This window comes from Homarus americanus, unplaced genomic scaffold (assembly GCF_018991925.1).
Source record: "Homarus americanus isolate GMGI-L3 unplaced genomic scaffold, GMGI_Hamer_2.0 scaffold32583, whole genome shotgun sequence".
Lineage (NCBI taxonomy): Eukaryota > Metazoa > Arthropoda > Malacostraca > Decapoda > Nephropidae > Homarus > Homarus americanus.
The window spans coordinates 8,634,481-8,656,964 of record NW_024713129.1 but is presented as its reverse complement, the minus strand read 5'-3'; the positions used below and the strand labels follow the sequence as shown (position 1 = coordinate 8,656,964).

The following is a 22,484-nucleotide window of genomic DNA, read 5'->3' as shown; positions in this document are numbered from 1 at the left end:
GGGTACCTAACTCTGAGATGGTCTGAGGTGGTAATGAGATGATTGATAAGAGTGTCTCTGGTGGGTGAGCGAGGCAGATGGTATGCCACACAGATTATGATGGAAGCAGTGTGGCATGGGTGGGCTGGCTGTTTAAAGAAAATCAGTTGTTGTATTATTAATGCACTTCAACAACTAAGGTCATTAAGTGTATAACAAGGTTATTAAAAGAATATTATATCAACAATAAAAAAAAATATGTAACGGAACTCTCTGGGTTGAAAATCGGACATAGAAGTCTGGCCGTCACCGAGATGATTGTTATTTACTGTTAAGTGTTATATGCAAGTAACCACAGAATTTGTCTTACGAATAAAGAGAAAACTTTATACTGTACATTACTATAAAGATAAAAATAAGAACAAATAAGTACAGCAGTATAATGTATGTGGAAGATGAATGTTTATCTGGGAGCAGCTGGCAGAGGGGCGGGGGGGTACTGTGGGGTACGGGATGTCTGGGTTCACACTCGGGATGGGATGGAGAAAGGAAACTCACAATGTGCTCTCTGTATACATGTTGTATTGGATGTACAATGCAGCTTGGTGCTGGGAAGTGGCAGCGTGGTTACAAGCGTGATGTAGAGAGAGCTGGTTGGTGAGGGTGCTCAGAGGAGGACAGCTTGTGGGTCGCCATGCTCTCCGGCGGGAGCGAGGGCCGCCAGTCAGTGGCGGAGGTGGTGGTGTAGCTTGCTGCGGCTGTAGCTAGAAGAAGAGAGAGGTCACCACGAGGTCAAGTCTTATATAGCGGAGGTAGGCGTGGCTTAATAGTTGACCTCCGTGATGTATGGCGGCGCTGGTTGACCCAGACCACGAGGCATACACAGGGGAATTCACGGGGTCGGCTACTCAGCGACAAACAGCGTTTGTAGGGGAGAAATCCACTACAGTACCATGGGTGGGTGGCTCACCCCCCTTTAGCTCTCACAAGAATCCTTTAACACTTCTTTATGCAATTACACCACAATTCTCATATAGTTTAGGATCATTTGGTGCCAGGTTGATAAAATATTATCCTAAAAGAATTAGCTTTCCTGAAAAAAGAATCCCACACTGAAAACCATGAGTCATTTGTTTACAAAGGGCAAACAGCTGATCGGCTTACCACAATGTCTGTCTTCAACATTTAGTAAGTTAGTATAGTACAGTTGTGTATTTATCATCACTTAATAAATACTATTGCAGTGTATTTATCACCAATTAGTAATATTGTATTATGTATCTGCATATACCCTGGTTTATTCATTAATCATTTGTCTAAGTGTACAAGTAGCCAAACTGAGTCATCATATAACACTCAAAGATAGTAAATAAAATTTTTAAGAAGTTATCTTCATATCAAATACTATACAGTGTGTTATGGTGACCCCTGTTGTAAGCTGGTCTACTGAAAGCTGTCACACAAATGCATCTTGAGTAGATAACCTTCTGATACAGCTTATCCTTTTATTTTCAAGTCATATTACAAATTACTTACAGTCTTGTAATTTTTTCTCTAATACTGAAGTTGTTATATTAATCATGATGAACCATAAACAATAAGAGGCCAATCATATGAGAATATAATACTGAATCAATGAATAAATAAACCTGACAAATTTGGCAACACCTGATCAGCCCCAGCCTGCACACATACTGGTACTCAAGTGTCTTAGTTCTGTTGGTCTATAGTAAATCTGATGAGACCACTGTACAGTATTCAGTAAGTGTTGTTCATTTCATAAGATTTTTTTTATAATTTTTCCCAGTTATTTATTTTTTAATTTTTATTTTTTATTTTTTTTAGTATTTCTGGTGACCAGAGAATCTCATAGTCCAAAAAAAGTTAATTCCGATATACTGTACTTTGTATGGGATATTTATTTGCTTGGCAGCTCACCTCGCATATAATCTTTGTCTCTAAGTTTAGTCGCCCAGTTACCTGCTAGCTATCATGACGAATGCATGTCCTTCGACATCTCATGACCAGCCTCGTCCTTCCACACCCTCAACAGAAGTGCTGTTCATCAAGAATTGCTTGATGTGAGTGGTATTAATATACAGTAGATTTGGGTGACCAAGACAGTGATGGGGAAGAAGCAGACCCAGAAGACGTCGAGTTTGTTGAGGCGGCCTGCAGTGAGGACAGTGGTATAGGCACACGAGTTTTATGTATAATTTCGGAAGTGATCGGACCCACCCTGTCAGATACTTTTAATAGGTTTGTATCATAATCTAATGCAAGCAGAGACAACGTTATATCTGTGAACCATAAGTACATGTCAACGATACTTGTGTGGATAAGGAAGAAAGTGATCATAGTATTGGATGAATATATTTTCAGCCCGTTCATTATCTCTGCGATGGATTGTAGGGAGAAAAATGGCTGAACGTACTCTTGTTCAGTAGGTCATGCTGGGCTTATATTTAGGCCTAAAAGTTCCTGATTGGACAGCCATAATTTTGAGACATGGTTATTGATTAATTGAGAGTTATTGATTAATCTCAATAGAAAGATAAGCAAATAAACACGTGAAATGCTTCGTGTCTTTTATTTTTATCTTTAGTTGACTATTTTTTTTAATTTACTGTGGATTTGTTTTAATAATTGAGACAAATAATTATTCTATTTTTTTACTTTTTACTTTCATTACTTGAGTACTTTAAGAATGAGATACTTTTTTACTTCTACTTGAGTACATTGACATTTGGATACATTTACTTCTACTTGAGTTACATTTTGCCAATGTAACAATACATTTACTTAAGGAACAAAGTCCAGTACTTTTTACAACTCTGCAGTTGCCACAGATCATATAAAAAGTATTTATTTTACCAATTAACTGAGCATAGTATTACTGTTAATGATCATAATGTTTATCAGAATTACATTTCACCAAGAAATTATAAACAAAATAAATTATGGTAAAAAACATCCGACAGACCGGCAAATCTTTAGCCATGGTCCGCTGATCATAGATTGGAAACCACTAATGTAGAGAATTTACATCGTCTGTTAATGAAAGGTTCACTCTTTTCTCAGGGTCAACTTTTTGAGGCATATAACATGGCCAAGCTGATGAACCTTCCATCTGTTTTCATCTGTGAGAATAATGGTTACGGCATGGGCACCAGTATTGATCGTGCTTCAGCCTCTACCAACTACTACACCCGAGGAGATTATGTCCCAGGAATATGGGTAAGCTACACTAGCTGTGTCTTGTTCAACTTGGTAGTTTCCCACTTTTCCCACTAACCAAACACCTCAGTCACTGTAATTTTGGTCATGTATCCTCACATTAACTGATCCTCTTTTCATCCCAAAAGATGTATTTATGAAGGATAAAAGATATGACATTTAGTCTTGGCACAAAGTTTAATATATTCCATTGCTGCAAGTTTAAGATACAGCTGCTAAGACATGAATTGGTGGACAGATGAATCCAGTGCCCTATCAACAAGAAGACTATTGTGGTCTGTTGTGCATTACATGAGTGAACATGTCCTGTTCATGTTAAAATATGTGTGGCGTTATTTTATATTTTCTCATATTCATCCTAGAACAACAGATCATTCATCTCAGCAGCAGTCTCATCTATCCCCAGGTTGCTACAAGTTCACAACTTGGCATTATACAGGTATCCCACTCTATACTAGTGTTCACTATAGTAAACCCCAAAAATACCAGACACTGTCTATAATGGACCTCAGCTTTAATGGACACTCTGACCCGTTCGGACTATTTTCATTAATTACCGACTCAAGTCTGTTCAAGTAAAAAATAATGGACTCGGTTCATTAAGGTAAAAAATTATGGATTCAGGTCCATTAGTATCCATATCAGAAATACCCCATTTAGCCTTACAGTACCCTGCATAATACTGATTTGTTGTTGAGTTATTTGGTCCTGTCCTGGAATTCTTTTTACAAGGAAAAAAAAGGAAAAGATGAAAATCCATAATACAAGGCAGATGTTAAAAGACAGAACACTCGGGACTCTGACAGCGACCACGCTTGTTAACAGTCTCTGTCAGTGAGAGCAATGTACCCATGTACGTTTGCAGCCAATCAGCGCTCTCCTCCTTATACTAGAAAAAATCCACTTATGTCTGGCAGTGCAGCAGTCATTATTATGCCTCATCCCCCCCACCAGCACCATACATGTTACAGGTATCCCCCAATCTACGATCTCCCTATCTAAGATATTAACAATGGTGATGTATTAAGAACACCACCCTGGCAGTAAGAAGTGATACCACCCTCAATGTCAAGACCTGACTTAATTATACTCAGAATAGGCTTTTGTACTTCAAGCTTTGTCAATAAATTTGTTAAACTAAAAAAAAAAACACCCTACCTTCAATGTAAACAATTCCCAAAAGAGTGCAATGTGAACGTTAATGATTGTCCTCTCACTGTAAGGGGAGAAAAAAAAACACTGATGACAAGTTACAGCACCGATACTGACCAAATCATTGAATTACTGCACAATCTTAGCCATGTGACATTACCATAGAACATAGCTTGCTACTGTAGTGCACCAGGTGCCTACTTGGCAGTGCTCATGTTTGTTGTTGTCAATATGAGGACCGCAAAGTGGGCACCTGTGCACTACAGTAACAAACTATGTTTTATGGTGATGCCTCATGGCCGAGATCATGTAATTCAACAATAATCCATCAGGATCAGTGTTGTTTCTTATCTTTCTTTTTTTTTGTTACCTTATAGTGAGAGAACATTACTACCGTTCACATTCTACAGTACTGCTCTGTTTTGGTGACTATGATGTGGTGTGTGCTTAATTGTTTTATTTACTGTATATTATTAGGGATGGGATATTTTCTCAGTAATACATTTGGGTGTTGGACTGGCTGGGATTGTATGCTATTGAACCCCGTGTTATAATGATCCTGATCTGCGATATTTCACATAGCGATGGGTTTTCAGGAACCTAACCCCATCGTAAATATGGGGATACCTGTACTAACGTGTAGAACGACTGTTTATTCTGTTAGCCTGCAGGCCACCACCCTGTCACATTTAAATGCATCCGCATCCTGTAGCCCACCACCCTGTCACATTTAAATGCATCCGCATCCTGTAAACATCAGTTGGTGGTGTTGAATGTTAGTGGTGATGATGAGTGTTGGTGCTAATTTTGGTGGTTGTTGGTGGTGGCAGCGAGTGTTAATGGTGGTGGAGTGTTGGTGGTGATGCTGAGTGTTGGAGGTGGTGAGTATTGGTGGTGATGCGGAGTGTTGGAGGTGGTGAGTGTTGGTGGCGAAAAGTGACCCACGTAGTCACTTTAGACTACAGGAATACCTCGCTATTTGCAACCCCGTTTCTCCACATTTTATATTTTAACACCCCTATTCATATTCACAAGCATACCCCCACTTACTTTATACAGGGGGTCCCCGGGTTACGAACGAGTTCAATTTCTGAGGACATCCATGAGTTGGAAATACAGTATACTCTTGATTTAATGGAATCCGATGTAACGAACTCTAGATTTAGCAGAAGGAATTTTCTCCTTTATTTTTCACTCGATTTAGTGAACTACTCACTAAATCGAGATTAATTCTGATGATACGCTCACACCTACAGAGACACCTCAGACACATGATACAGTAAAACCTACTTCAGCCTACGACAGATGTACTAAATGTATAAAAACGATAAATAATGATATAAAAAACACCTTATAAGATTCACCCCCATTTTAGCAGGGAGTATTTAGGACACTGTTACCAGTAACATATAAAAACACAGGAAAAGAGAAACACTGGAGTACCTTAGCTTTCATCTTTATTTAAGACATCCTCAAAGGCAGCTGAATTTATAGGGACTGAGAGGCTTAAATACAATGAGTGACCTTACATAACATCAGGTCAGGTCAGTAACATGGGATCCACTTATCCACGCACCACCTTCACCACAAACGAAAGAAGAGCTTATTAAAAAATGGGTGACATAACAACAGGTCAGGTCAAAGACAGAGACCCATTTATCATTTACCTTACATCCACCTCCCAGCCAGAAGGAGATAAGGATTTTCAGGATGAAGTTGGTTTTAGGCTTAAAAGTTTTTATCTTATAAAATGTCAGACTTGATTTAGCAGAATATAACTTGCATTGCTGGAATCCTTGCAAGATAATGATTAATTTGAGGGGGAGGTGAGGCAAAGGTTTTAGTTTGTAGTCCTCAGCAGCATTGCTCCCCAGCAGTAAAGGTCAGCCTCTCCTTGACAGCCTTATGCCCTGGTGCTGTTATTTCATGTTTTGAAAGGTACGTGCATTCCAATATCCTTTTCCAAAATAAACCAGTCTCACCAATATTAAAAACTTGCTCAGAACAATAACCTCCTTCTTCAATTACTTTAGTTAAAGCAGCAGGAAATTCACTTGCTGCAACTTCATCTGCACTGGCTGCTTTGCCTTGCACTTTAATGTTATGTAAGTTTGTCCTTGCTTTGAACCAACTAAACCAGCCCCTACTAGCAAAAAATCTTCCCCATCACTTTCGCCACCACGTTTAGCCTTCAAGTCAGCGTGCAAGCTTCTCGATTTTTCCTGAATCAAGGCTAGACTTAGAGGTAGACGCTGTTGATTTTCATCTCCCACCCATATCACTAACAATCTTTCTATTTCAATTAACAATCCACTTCTTTGTTTAGTTATCACAGTTGACTGTATTGGTGTAGATCCTTTAACATGTTCAAGAATTTTCTCTTTCAAAATTGTTCCGACCGTTGAACGGCTGAAGCCCAGCACCTTACCGATCACTGATGGTGTTTCACCTTTCTCAAAACGTTTAATTAAATCAAGTTTAACTTCCATCATAATTGCTTTCCTCTTCTTGGATGCACCACTATCACTTACATCAGGTTTGTGTTTGGGAGCCATGATGAGGGCTGAAAGAGATAAGTAAAAAACAACAGTTTGCACTTGATCACACACGTTATAAGGTAAGGGTAAAGCGTACTGTCGCTCCCTCAAGGCATTTATCTGAGTGACACATTACTGTACTCCCCATGTGCCGCTCCGCCATCCCTCTACGCTGTGCAAACTAGTTCTTGTACATAACTGCTACGAACCATTGTACTTATGTCGTATTTTTATAATAATTGACCTTATGGTACCTGTTCGTATCGGCGGGCATTCGCAAGTCAGACGTTCGTAAGTCGGGGACTTCCTGTATATGGTTTTGGGCTGCATTGTGAAAAGTATGAAAAGAGGTGCCTATTTCCATTTTGGCAGCACCAGTATTGAGCAAAGGTGAGGGGAGTGAAGGACAAAGAGTCTTCTATTGGTTTTCTAGATGGGTAGGTGGAGTACATGATGAATTAAGGTGTTAAGGGTATATCTGTCCTCTTTTTATGGCAGGACCTTGATTGAGAGGAAAATTCAATACAAATTTTTGAGAACTTTAACCCCAGAATAGTAATAGTAACCCTATTTGTTACCGTATATTATGGCCTATAAGTCAACTTTTGAAGCTCCAAATTTTTAGTTCAAAACTATGGGGTCGTCTTATACAACAGGTATAAAATGTCAACCTCTTAAGTACACTCCACCACTAGTATCAGATTTTCACTTTATCTTACTGGTAGGTCTCAGTCACTTAATTTCCAACACTCACAAACAAATTTTGCTTGTCTGTAGCTTTTTTCCAGAAGGATAACTGTTACTGAATTCTTCCTAAGGTCAGTGTTTACACTATTCATACCGACACCTTTCAAAACATCAAAATATCTTTTGGTGTTAACTACAGCTTCTTACAAACAAATGCTACTAGGGCAGTTACTTGTAGTATTTGTTGCTTAATTTTTTAATAATGCACCTGGATTTTGTAAACATTTACACCAGAGACTGTAGACTTCGTTCGCTTGTTGCTCCATATTGCCAACACAATGTACTACCATTAATAATATAAAGTATGCACTGTTAATTGAATTTTTAAATTACTTATCCAATATTTACTTTACATTTAAGCAACTTTTATACTGTATTGTTTTAGGTGAAATAATATAACCCTTTTTAATTATGTACCAAGAGTTCATTTGCTTGTTGCCGTATACTGCTAGTACAGTGTTCTACCATATACTGTACTGTCACTATAATGTACAACATGCTTTGCTTACCATATTCAATAATTATTAAGTTTGAAACTTTTTTACTTGCCAATATATTTAATAATAAACTTATCTCTACTGTACATACCGTATATCTCGGCTTGTAAGACGGAATTTGAACTTTAAAAAAAATCTGCCCAAAGTTAGGGGGTCGTCTTAAGCACCAAGTATAAAATTTTTACTTCTTAAATATTGCGTGTCAAGAGTGGTGATGGAAACATGGTAAACCACTCACAAAGTCCTACCAGGGAAAGTGACCATGACTGTGATCGCCTGTGGCTATTTTTAGCCGTCCTTGTGTTCGGAGGTGGTCAGTAATGCATATCTGTATATTTACTGATCATAATACTTATCTCCTATAAATAATTAATTTAAAATTTATTTTTTTACAAAGAATATTCAGCAAATGACTGCGTTAATTCTTGAAACTACCGACAGTGGTAAATTTAGGATATAAATGATGAACAGAAGTCACATCATGGATTCGGAGTTTGGTCCTTAATGATCACCTACCAGTTATAATGGTCGCCTCCCTTTTTCGCGAAACAAGTGTATAAATTAAAGAAAATACTTGCAGTGTGTTTAATTTATTACAGTATATTATAAATAAATAAATAAACAAATAAATCGGCAAATCTATTTCAAGTAAATGGAAATATTTTACTCACACCAACATTAGTTCCAATTAAATAACTGCCGCTTAAGTGAGTCACTAGTGTACACCAGCCGGTAAAATTTTATGCCAATACTTGAAAAATTTGATGCCAATACTTGAAGTGAATTGGCATTATTTTAAATAACCAACCATAAATAAATGGAAAAAAGATCAAAGGTGAGAAACATTATATTGTATGTATGTTGTGTTGTCAAAGAAAGAGAAACAATTGAAACTCTGCAATTGTGTTTAAATGAGGCAAAAAGATAAATCAGCAACCTAAGACTTGGTCACAATTTTCGTGATGCCATATGGCAGTAGGGTCTGCCATTAGACAATACTGTACATTATGCTTCCAATATCTTCCCAGGCAGTAGAATCTCCCTGTTTGGTAGCTGCCTAAAACTTTAAGTCATATTACTTTGATACAACATGATAAATTAGACAAACAATGAAAATAAACAAACAAAAGTTATTTACCAAGACCTCTCTGAGAACAGAGGGATGGAGGGGGAAGGAAGGAGGTTGAGATAAGACGGCTATTTATAGCCTGTCTTTGTGTAGGAAGTCGACCACACTAGAAATAATTAATTTTATTATGGTAGTGTTGTGAGGATGTGTGAGTGGTGTGGGAGGTTGTGGTAGTGTTGTAAGGATGTGTAATTGGTGTGGGGGTTGTGGTAGTGTTGTGAGGATGTGTAATTGGTGTGGGGGAGTTGTGGTAGTGTGTGTGAGGAATGTGGTGTGTGTTGTGAGTGGTGTGGTAGTGTTGTGAGGATGTGTATGTGGTGTGGGGGTTGTGTGTAGTGTTGTGAGGATGTGTAATTGGTGTGGGGTTGTGGTAGTGTTGTGAGGATGTGGTGTGGGGGGTTGTGTGTAGTGTGAGGATGTGTGAGTGGTGTGGGGGTTGTGTGGTGTTGTGAGGATAGTGGTGTTGTGAGGATGTGTGAGTGGTGTGGGGGGGTTGTGGTAGTGTTGTGAGGATGCTGTATGAGTAGTGTGGGGGCTTTGTGGTACAGTTGTGAGGATGTGTGAGTGGTGTGGGGGGGTTGTGGTAGTGTTGTGAGGATGCTGTATGAGTAGTGTGGGGGCTTTGTGGTACAATTGTGAGGATGTGTGAGTGGTGTGGGGGGTTGTGGTAGTGTTGTGAGGATGCTGTATGAGTAGTGTGGGGGCTTTGTGGTACAGTTGTGAGGATGTGTGAGCGGTGTGGGGGGTTGTGGTAGTGTTGTGCGGATGCTGTAAGAGTAGTGTGGGGGTTTTGTGGTACAGTTGTGAGGATGTGTGAGTGGTGTGGGGGGGTTGTGGGAGTGAGTCATAACCACACACCACCCTCAACACACTACCTCTTTCCTGCATCACCATCCAACACTACCAACGTGCAACACACCTGGTCACCTCTACATTATTAACACCTATACTGAAGTTGATTGGGATCAGGTGCTGTGTACATCGATGTATTTCTGCCCCTGACACTGAATACGTCATCAACCTCTAGGGTCCAGGATAATATTAAGCCCTGGCACGGTGACTCCTCTCTCTTAAAGTGCATTAAGGTGATTGAATTTGGTGTCATCTAATCCCTAACTTCATAATGGAGTTGTCAAGGCTTCACTGTAATTACAATCTCCAGTTTTTTAGTTTCGTTTATTCAACTGGTATTATATCTACAAGAGTTATTTAACCAGACGTGGACATTTCTTTTTGTAAAGTCATATGTAGTATGAAATACAATATTTCAGTATATGAGTGTCATGTTGAGATGGGAGTGGTGACATTAGTGGGGCAGCTAAATGCAATTTTTCAAGGGAATCATGAAAATGGTGGTACAAGCACCAAATTTGACATGGTAATTCTCTAATGGTTACTAGTCAAGTCTGCCTGATTGACCATTTAAAAATCCAAGATGGCGACCATTTTTCAAGATGACCGCCATATTGACCTTCAAAACTTGATTTTTCTTATAGAAATTGATGTACAGTTGTACCCCACTTAACGCGGTCAATAGAACCCAGAGGGTCCCGTGTTAAGTGAAATCCGCGTTAAGTGAACAACAGAACATATGGGATTAATTCCAATAGAAACCAGCCCGACCCCCAAACTCCACTTTTTGAAGACACATAACTATGTTGTAGTAAAAATAACATCTTAATTTTATGATGGTACATGCACACAATTAATACTTAAGAGAAATAGAGAAATACAGTCGCCAAGTTAATGTCCATTCAAATAATGGACTCAACTCCCTCCCCCTCTCACACTACACTGCCGGCTCTTCCCTCTCTGAGAAATTTTTTGGGGAAAACCACTAAATTTTAATAAATAATACCTCAAACTAAAGTTAGGATAATACAATTGACATTGCTGGATTCCTTGTAAGACCAGGAATATTTTGAATATAAATGTCATATATTTTGCACAAAAGATAACATAGTTACCCAGAGAAAAATTTTATCTAAAATTTGTATGTCTAATGCAAAATATATGATGTTTATATTCAAAATGATCACCAAATTATAAGAATTCCAGCAATGTAAATTATATTCTGACCGGGTAATTTGTATGAATTTTATGAGCTAAAACAAATATCTTCAGTTAATAAAAAAAAAAATAATCTTCACGACACTATCTGTCAATCAAAGTACCCCACCTTGCCTCCCCCCCTCTTCCAACCGCGCGGTCAGTCCCAACCCTCCCCCCACCCCCCACCAATCCTCCCTTCAAGAGATGTGGGGTGAAAAAAATAAATTTTAACATTTTGTATTAAATAATACCTCAGATTAAAGTTAGGATAATATAATTGACATTGCTGGATTCCTTGTAAGACCAGGAATATTTTGAATATAAATGTCATATATTTTGCACAAAAGATAACATAGTTACTCAGAGAAAAAATTTTATCTAAAATTTGTATGTCTAATGCAAAATATATGATGTTTATATTCAAAATGATCACCAAATTATAAGAATTCCAGCAATGTAAATTATATTCTGGCTGGGTAATTTGTATGAATTTTATGAGCTAAAACAGGCAGTCAGGCAGGGTGGCGGGTGGGGCAAATCTAAAAATAGCATCTCGAGCCGGACACTCACCGCGTATATGTGGAAAAAATCCGTGTTAAGTGAAAGTTCAGCTCTGGCGAGGCACCGCGTATATGATAAAACGCGTTAAGTGAAACCGCGTTAGGCGGGGTAATACTGTAGTTGGTCAATCTGGGTGATCTTGGTGTCGATATGTATGTTTTCAAGCATGCTCAGTTGATTTTTTATAGTTTTAAGTCCATTGTAACATTTTTATCCACATAAAATAACACTTTTAGTAAAAAATATAACAAAAAAGAACTTACTAAAAAAAAAGTATGGTAAACAGTGGGAACACAGTCCCACCACCGAGACGAGGTAACACTCCCACCACCGAGACGAGGTAACACTCCCGCCACCGATCGTCTCGTGTGAAGCAAGTATATAAATTAAAGAAAATACTTGCAGTGTGTTTAATATGTTACAGTATATTATAAATAAACAAATAAATTGGTAAATCCATTTCAAGTAAATGGAAAAATTTTGCTCGACACCTACATTAGTTCCAGTTACCGGTAAATAGCAGACGCTTCAGTGACGTCACTAGTGTTTACACTACACCAGCGGGTAACATTTGATGACATTACTTGAAGTGAATTGGCCTTATTTTAAAAAACCAAGGATGGTTGGTAGAGGACTACTGAGTCAGTGGGTAAGTGTCACATTTGGGGTACTGGTCTTATACAGCGAATCGAGCTCAAAAGCTACTTTTTAAATGGAAATTTGGGGGGGCCGTCTTATGCACCCCGACGCCTTATCGGCCGAGATATACGGTACTAGTAAATTGTCATTACTCACCTAGCGTATCTTAAATATTTTTTACGCTTGTAGGAACTGTATTGTCGTGATTTGTTTACACCACATTTGTGTGTCCTAGTAATGTTTGTTTGTAAGAAAACAGTAGTTAACACCGAAAGGTATTTTAACATTTTAAAAATGCTACAATTAGGTAAAAAAAAATTTGAGTGCTGAAGTAAGTTTGGGTAAGTTTAGCTGACACCGAGGACAAATCTTTCAAACTGCAGCTTAGGGGGTGACTTATCTGCCAGGTACAGGCCTAGATCAACGATTTCATTTGAAATAATTAAGGTCATCTTATATGCCAGGTCGACTTATAGGCCGTACTATATGTTAATTAAATAGGAAATTGATTCACTTGAACACAGTTTTCAGTTGAACTTGGTATAAATTTCAAGAGGCCTGACATAAGGTGTATCTACTATCAAGAATTGATTCATTAGTATCTTGATCACAATGTGGAAGCATTGTTTCGATTATCTATCATCATTAACTGTTTAAGGCCTGGAGATTCAAGAAAATAAATTTACAGTGTAGAATATAGGCAAACTGGAAAATGACAATACAGGAGGCCATTAAAATTCGCTGGTTTTTAATTCACAGCCTTTGATTATTCACGTATGACACCCGGGATGTGCACAAGAATGTCTGCGGGTGCTTTTAAAGCTGGCGGCATGTTGGCGGTCGGGACTGGGAGCCTCAAGTTTTGTAATGTCCTGCAAGGTGTCTCTTGTCCCAGGAGGCTGGGCCATGCCACACTCTGCCTCAGTCTGGGATAAACACTTGTCCATCTCATGTGTGTACTACTCTGCTCTCTTAACAGCTGTGCTCCTTGTGCTTGTCATGGCTCCCAAACGCCCTCATCCAGCCACAGGAAGGTGCCCAAACAAGCAAAGAGAGGAAAGAAGGTCATGACCCTCTTGGAGAAGAAACAACTGCTGGACAAACTTAGGAGTGGCCAAAGTTATGCTGCATGTGGCCAGGAGTATGGCATCAATGTATCAACTGTCTGCTACATGCTACATCAAGAAGAAAGAGAGGGATATTCATAATGCTGTTGCTCTAAGTGCCCCCTCTTCTGCCAAGGTAGCCACTAATGTGAGGTATACAGCTATGGTGAAGATGGAGAAAGCCCTTAACATCTGGATTGAGGACTTTAACCACTCCCAGAAGTTTATCTGTAACAAAGCCAAGATCCTGTATGACCAACTCCATGGTGGTGAAGGTGGTGCTAGTGCTGGTGGTTCTGGTGATACCACAAAGAAAGGTTTTAATGCCAGTTAGGGATGGTTTGAGATCTTCAAGAGGCACTACAACCTGCACTACTTGATGCTCAGTAGTGAGTCATCCTTGGCAGATGATGTACTGTAGCAGCCAAAGAGTATTCTGCGATCTTTGCTGAGATTTTCCAGGAGAAGGGCTACAAGCCGGAGCGGGTTTTCAACACTGACGAGACTGGATTGTGGTGGAAGAAGATGCCAGCAGCGACGTTCATTTCCAGGAGGAAAGAAGTACACTGGGCTTCAAGGTGGCTAAAGATTGTGTGTCTCTCCTGCTATGTGACAAAGCTGCGGGACACATGATCAAGCCCATGCTGCTGTACCATGCCAAGCGTCCGCTTGCACTCAAGAACAAAGACATGCACCTCCTCCCAGTCTTCTACTGCCACAACAAGAAAGCCTGGATGACGGCAGTGTTGTTCACTGACTGGTTTTACAATTGTTTTGTGAGGGAGGTCAAGGATTACCTGTAGGATAAAGGCCTGGAGTTTAAGGTTCTTCTCATGATCGACAACTGCCCTGGCCACCATGAAGCTCTCAAGGTTGCCAACATAAACATTGAGGTAATCTTTCTGCCCAAGATCACAACATCATTGCTCGAACCACTCGACCAGGGAGTCATCGCTGTCTTCAAAACCAAGTACATGACCCACACCTTCAGCAGGATACAGCAGGCCCTGGATGATGACACATAGGCTGGTGCTGAGTCAGTGCGGGAACTGTGGAAGAAGTTCTCCATTGCAGACTGCCTCTCCTTCATCAAGCAGTGCCATGATGACCTGACAGTTCTCTGTGTTAACTACTGCTGGAGGACCTTGTGGCCAGAGGTGGTGGACGACTTTGTTGGCTTCCCCAAGGATGTGCAGCACATCGTCCAGCTTGCTCGTCGAGTGGGAGGTGAGGGGCTTGACGACCTTCAGGAGGAAGAGGTGTAAGAGTAGCTCCTGGGACATACTGGGGAAGAGCTGACTGAGGGAAAAGCTGGCTGAGCTTGTTGAGGATCAGCATCTTAAGGATGAGGAGGAAGAAGAAGGTGAAGTAGGGGACTCATAGACATGTTTTTCGAGGCCGATCCCTCTATCAAGAGATCAGTCAACTTAAAGAGAGGGGTGGAGAAGCTCCTGCTTCCTTATAAGAAAATAATGAAGGAACTCAAGCACGAAGTTGTCCAGCCTCCAATCATCATGTTCTTCTTGCTTACATCTGCAAGAGAGCCTCAGCCTCCTGTTAGTGCTCCGCCTTCTGACTCTGATTTCGACATGGACGACCCTCCTGCTGCCCCTAGCTGTGACCAGCCTCCTCTTCTGAGGCAGATGAGGAGTACTTGTAACTCCCCTGACTTCATCTTCATCATCATTACCATTATCATTCATCATATTCATTTTGATATTCATCAGTGGCAGGGGAGAGAGGACAGGCTCTACACAAGCAGTCTGCATGGAATGGTGATTGTTACTCTATTTTTTATGTACTTAAAATAATTAAAAAATAAATAAAAATAATAATAATAAATTTTTTTTTACATAAGAAAGATGCAAAAAAATGACCCCCATCCTACTGTCAGCAAATGATATTCGCTGATTTGGCAATTCGCAGCCATATTGAGACCCAAACCCTTGCAAATTTTAAGGGCATGCTGTACATTGATTATAGTGTTTTTTGTGAGGATACCATGGCCAGTCAGAGGCAGTGACAGCCATGGTTACCATGAAAATTTAGCCAGATGTTTGTAAATAATTCATTATTTGGGAATACACATGAAATGTCTCTTACAGATTGATGGTATGGATATGCTGAGTGTGCGGGAAGCCATCAAATATTGTGTTGACTACTGCACATCAGGAAAAGGCCCACTGGTACTGGAAGTTGCTACTTATCGTTACCATGGACACTCCATGTCTGATCCAGGCACCTCTTACCGCACCCGTGATGAAATCCAGGAGGTCCGCCAAACCCGTGACCCCATCATGTTGTTCAAAGAACGCATTGTTGATGCAAATCTTGTTACTGCTGATGAACTTAAGGTAAGAAATTGTTCTTTTTCCACAGCTAGAAAAAGGTTGAGTGATTGATTGTGGTAACTACTTCCCTGGCAATGCAACAGTCTGTTACTCTCCACTCAAAATCCAGTAGAGAGAGTGCTGAGCACAATGAGAGATCTATGGCTGTAGTAGTGTTGGCCTGGACATGATAGTGAGTGTTATCACCAGTATTTAATTTGCCCAGGTCCATTTCTTCACTGATTGAGACTATCAAGCCACCCCTTGAATTAACCATTGTATCACCCCAGAGGGTATGCCTTCCGTTAAAATCACCGAGGATAAGATAAGGAGAAAGAAGTTAACAAATGAATGAAACCAAATCTTCCCTGGCAATATGTGAACTGGTAGGGAGGTAAATGGAGCAGAGGGTATAGCTACAGTACATCGGTGGTGAATCTTGCAAGCTGTCACCTGCAACAGGGAAGTGTTAGATAATGGGCTATAGGGTACACCACTCCTGTCCGAGACAAGGATAGCTGTACCCCCATTCTGTCCTGGATTTTAGAGAGATTAAAAAGCCGAATACCCTCAGAGGGGGAATGATCATAGGCACCAAACATTGTCTCCAAAAGACAAATGCATACAGGGGAGAATTCGCTTAAGAGCAACTGGAGCTCTTCCCAGTTGGCTTGTAAGTTTTGAAAATTCCATTGGACGATGGTAGCCATGATTAGTGGGGATCTAAGTAGAGGTACGTGAGTGTGTGGCCCCCAACAAGTGTTTAGGCTAAGCTAGTGTGTTGGAGCTAAGCCTCCTCCAGTACCCCTCCTGAGGGGAGGATGATTTGTATGGGGCTGGGCCTTTCTGTCCCACCCCAGGGCTGAGAGATGTGTCTGTGGCTTTGTGGCACAGATGACCCAGATGTAGACCCATCTGATGGACCCACACCAGGGTTAATCCCTAGAGATTGCTCCCCAGGTGGAAGATCAGTAGAGGTGAGCTTCCAGTGTAAGTATAGCTGGGGTCCCATCACCAAAGGCATCCAGGAGGGGATCAGCCAGTGTCTCTGGGGAGGAGGCACCAGCCTGAGCTGATATCTGTTGAAGTGTCTGGGATCCAGAATTGGGTTCCGAAGTTGGTAAAGGAGTCTTGCTTCCTTCAAAACAGTCGGACGATTCCACCATCGAGACTTTAGTTGGAGGATTGTCCATCTCCAGAGACTCTGAGGACCCTCGATAGAATTACACTAAAATTTTTGTAGTACCAGGATGGCGAGTGAAGAAAAGATGAGCGTAGCAGATGTGCCCACCTCATCCATATGGACCTCAGCCACTACAAGAGAAGGCTGAGGATTGAGGATTGGTGGCACAGAGTCAGGGATGGGTTCCGAATACAGTACAAATACAGATGATTCACGGGGCAGTGTTGCAGCAACAGTTCGCCAAGCTTTATGTTGGGTCAGAACTTGTGCATAGGAATAATCCCCATGGCTTGAGACTGATGTCAATGCTGCGCTTCTGGCTACAGCAAGGCTCACATGGTCTCTCGAGTGGACATAGAGGATCTCTCTCTCAAGTTGCAACCAGTTGTGTTTAAAGTAAGCGGCCGGGTGCGCCTCACTACAGTGAAAACAGCAGACCTGACCCAGACGTTTCTGACCCTCATGGGCCTTACCACAGTTAACACATACTGCAGGAACATTCTGCTGTAGCTTATGACAAGTTCAGCTGACATGGCCATACATCTGACAATGGAAGCATCATCTAGGGTTTGGAATGTATGGTTTCACCTTAAATTACTTTGAAATTCATGTGGAGTATAATTACTTTACTTTTCTTAAACGTGACATATTATAGATCTTCTTAATTATTGCTTTTGTTTTGGGTGTATGAATTTTTTTCCTAACCTACCTGTAATGGGCCCCTGTCTCATCAGCAGAACATATTATATAAATGGGTCAATACATCTGATATTATATTCAGATTCACCACCCTGTAACTTTCCACTGGTTATGAGGTGACATGTTCAATGCACATGATAAGGTGTGCCCACGGGAAGCTGCGTCATACTATGCTGAGTAAAGGCATAAGTAGCCGGCTCTCTGGCCACCTGAAGCGAGCAGTAGTTTGATATCCTTGACTAGAGGAAGACGTTATTTGAGAGCCCCAGTGGATGGCTCCGTATTCCCTCGAGGGGGAACGACGTACCCATACCGTTCTCCCTCGATGGGTCACTCCTCATGAGTCGCTCACAACAACTTATATCATAAGGACGTGACCTAACGTTTATAATGCATAAACGCCGTCCCTTTCTCATTCACTCCTATACAGTGGGACTTACGGTCGATCTACACTCAGGAATTATATATACAACCCTTTTATAATAAAACAAGGAACTACCGTTTGGATTTCGTTACTTAAACCCAAATAATAAATATATGTGAACGGCCTGGTTAATTGCACAAGCAGCCGATTCATACCATTTTTTCCAAAAATATTTGTAAAGATAAATTGGCAAATAATAAACCAAGCCAAATATAAAGAAAATCTATATGTTACACCATGCCCAGCATGTTATTATACTGTACTGTACTACTTAGTTTCTGTTTTATTAGAATCGGCCCCTAAATGGCTGAGCCTTCGGGATTTGAAAGTTAGAAAAACTCATTCTGATATTCGGGCCGGTAGGGTGGCATGAGAGCAACAGACGGTTGAACCTCTCCCTTGCATCTTTTGTGTGTTATTGTGGTGTACAAGACTCTGGTCCTGCTCTTAGCTAGGTGAGAAAGGTGCCAGAATGCCAGATGCTGATTTTTACTGAGTGATTGGTATTACTTTACACCAAAATATTATTATAAATACTTTTCTATAGCTTTTGCTATGTAAACAGAAGGACCCCCTCTAAATGAAAAGGGTAGAACAATCATGCATAGCTACATAAATTTTGCGAATTATGCAATCAAATTATGTCAGGACATAGCCATAAGCAACAGCTTTCCTCAGGAATTTTACTGAAATTTTTTGTAATTTTCCAATTTTCATTGTATTTTCAGCCAGACACAAGCCCTTAAGGGAGATCCAGGCAACCTTGATAGAGGTTGGAGGTTCAAAGCAGTCAAATTTCAATAACAGTATTGGTGTAGGGTTTGTCATATAGACTTTCCATAAATCATTACACACTGAGTATTTGTTTTAATATTGTTTTACTTTAATTCCATAGTATGTTTACTTTTGCAAGTTTTCTTCTGTCGTATGTAAACAAACACAGGGTTGCCACACTGCACAAAACCTGACGAACCCCTATAAATGCCTATAGTGCGTTTTTTCTCAGCTGAGAAAAGATGCCCCGCCCCCTCCTCAAGAGTTACAGCTGATTGACTGTTGCAGATCTGTTCGATTTCATCCTGAAGTAATGATGTATAGTCTCTCCTCGACTTACAACATATTCGACTTACGAATTATTTTTTGTGCTCTGGGGGAAAAAATTAATAATCTGTACTTGTACAATTTACATCACTATTACCTAGTGAAATATTAATTTTTTCACAACTTTTTTTAAATAACAAACTTTTGCTAAGTATGTATGCTTTATAATGGATAAAAGTTCATATTCCAATCACATGAAGTAATGAAGGTATAAAGTGATGTATAAACATTTTCATAAGCACAAACAAAAATTTTGTGTTCTACTCGCACTTACGTATAAATAATTATTTTATTGTGTTCACTCATAAAACTGTTTTAGATAATTTATTTACAACGCTAATGCAACAAATTCCACCTTTTTATCTCAAATGGCAAACTTGCCATAACTCATGTACAATTTTCTCTCGTGTAGTGCAGTCAAGTGCAGTGAGGTGAGTGAATGGCCAGACCCCAAGTGTCTCACCGGAGAGCACTTCCCAAAACCCAAGAGCGTTAATAATACAGAAAGTAGGTTGTCAGCCACCTGACAACCGTTGGAACTGGCAAAAATGCCCAACAAGGCCACGAACCCAACGTTAACATTCCCAACTATCGAAATGTACATGTCTTATGATTTTCCAGTACGTACAGGATATTAGTAAAATAACTAATAAAATTGCTTATAAAAATTTGTAGAACTCACTTTAAACATGGTGACACACACACTGGGAGAATATGAAAAAATCTGGGAGACCATCAATGTTTGGTGAGGCACAGTGGGAACTGACCGATTGTGCCAAAACAATAATGTGAGACAACGCAGTCGATACCAGCAACAACCTTCATCTAGCAGCTAGATTCTAGCTTGAGTTTGAGTTTTCGAAAAGTCCGGATTCTTGAGTGGTCCGAATTTCTGGCATCTGGATTTTTGGACTTTTACTGTATAAGCAATTCAGACAGATTGGGTTTGCATTAAGATATAACTACCAGCCAGATGGATGTAAATTCAGGGTTGCCTGATGGTAAGAATGAAAGAGGGTGTGGCAATGAAGTTGAGCAAGATAAAATGTGAAGGTGCAGTCCTAGAATACTAAAAATAAGCTTATAAATGAGGTTTGAGAGATGGGCCTCAGTGAAAGAATATACACCAGGGAATGAGAAAAGGAGGGTGTAAATAGTCTGGGAAGACCTGAATGACTAACTGTATTGAGAACATTGTGAGAGGAACAGATATTGATGGAAATGGATGGGATTTTAGATATATACAGTATAGTCTCGTTTTACATAAGAAACATAAGAAAGTGGGATACTGCAGGAGGCCGACTGGCCCATACGCGGTCAATTAAACCCTTGGAGGTCCGCGTATAACGCGAAACGCATAAGCAAAATAACAGAACATATGGGATTAGTTGAAATATACTGGGCCGACCCCCCAGACTACCCTTTTCCAACACAATACGTACGTTGTAGTAAAAATAAATCTTAATTTTATGATGGAATGCACACACAATTAATATATAAGAGAAATATCAATAATATTTGGTTTTTTAACACTTACGTTAGTAGAAGAGATGGCTGGGCACACGGATGGGGGGGTTGGTTCTGAGGCAGAGGGCAGATTATTGGCCCTCACCTGTATCACTTATATCACCTGTATCACTATCCACCACAGAGGCTAGCAGGGCCTCCTTGTCAAACCCCTCTAAGTCCATATCCTCACTATCACTAAAAACAAAACCGGATCCTGGACACGAGGGAGTATACGCGGAGACGGGAGACAATGGGACTGGCGCAGTTAAGGTCATCGACTCATCGCCCCTGGTGGCAGGGCAAGCATAAGTTAAATAGACCAATCACAGCTCGCGGCGGAGGGGGTGCGTGGGTGGCAAGGATATGTAGCCCAATCACAGTCCGAAACGTCATCTGACATAAGCGGTGACGTAAGAGCGACCTAGCGCGCAGCTTGTCCGCTCCTCTTCCCGCGTAAATTCAGGAATGTACCAGGTAACTAATAATTGGCGCTTCTGGACAGGTGCCGCGTATAAAAAATCTGCGTAAACCGAGACTATACTGTAGGTGGATAAGTTCCCTATTTTTACCACGGTATAGTATTACCTTTGTAACATCTACTGTTGTCATCATACATGCAATATGCCAGCTTAGTCAGGCTGGAAGGAGTTGGGATTGGTGAAGTGTTGTCTGTGCAGCAAGATTAAGGATAACCAAGAGGTATGGTTGTGGACGAGGTGGTTAAAGGATTACATACTGTATTAACTTTCAAAAAATTTAAATTTTATTTAAATTATTTTATATGTTTAGATTTTGATTATATTAGACATATTGATGGAACTTGGTGCCTATCTCCTTACCAGAAAATTGACAGTGAAGTGCGTAAAGAAGTAGATGAAGCCGTGAAGATTGCCAAGAGTGACAAAGAGATTGCTGTCCAGGAACTTGCTGCTGATGTTTATTCAAATCCCTTGGAGTCCTCCATTCGGGGCACAACACCCTTTGACCCTTACACACACCAGCGCCTCAGCAAAATCATCAATCTGCACTGATGTGTTCTTAGCAGTTGTGCTAATGTTGTAACGTATTATACATATGAAATTTGAACAGTACCTGTATGTACCCTATGTCTGTTCAGTGTTACCAGTGTTAGGTTTGCACCATAAAATGCTACTTGGTAGTTTCTGTACAGTACAATATATATATTTTAAAACTGATCACATTCTAGCCATTTTTGTTTCAAATGAATGCAAACTGTGGTTTCCATAGTTTTTGTTTCATTTAGAAATGAAGACCTTTAATTTTCTGCTGGGTGGGCTTGCTGTGCACACCATGTTCCACCCACAACTTCTTGGTCCCCCCTTCTTGAGATTCTTGGATCTGCCCCTGGAAATATATACAGGTAGAATGAATCCTTGGTATAGTTGTGGAAATGTGTTCCTATCCACCCCGTGGCCAACCTATAATGACCTATAGCAAACCTATCCACCAACTACGTCCGTCGTTACATGACCAGTGCACATTCATTCATAAACAGTGATACTACTACTGCAACGTTACCATTTCAAGACACAGGTTACCACATTTCTGAAGCTGTACGAGTACTGTACACAGTACATTTAT

General features: G+C 40.3%; 1 protein-coding gene across 2 annotated transcripts in view; it reads left to right on the top strand.

Moving 5' to 3' along the window:
* The window catches only part of LOC121866550 (probable pyruvate dehydrogenase E1 component subunit alpha, mitochondrial), a 76,799-nt gene extending 54,316 nt beyond the window's left edge, over nucleotides 1-22,483 (top strand). For both annotated transcript variants that reach the window (XM_042366326.1, XM_042366320.1), the window contains 3 exons: nucleotides 3,061-3,216; nucleotides 15,742-15,990; nucleotides 21,725-22,483. In XM_042366326.1, the coding sequence (XP_042222260.1) occupies nucleotides 3,061-3,216; nucleotides 15,742-15,990; nucleotides 21,725-21,913 (594 nt within the window). In that variant the 3' untranslated portion in view covers nucleotides 21,914-22,483. The remainder of the gene's footprint in view (nucleotides 1-3,060; nucleotides 3,217-15,741; nucleotides 15,991-21,724) is intronic.
* The last annotated feature ends 1 nt before the right edge of the window (nucleotide 22,484 follows it).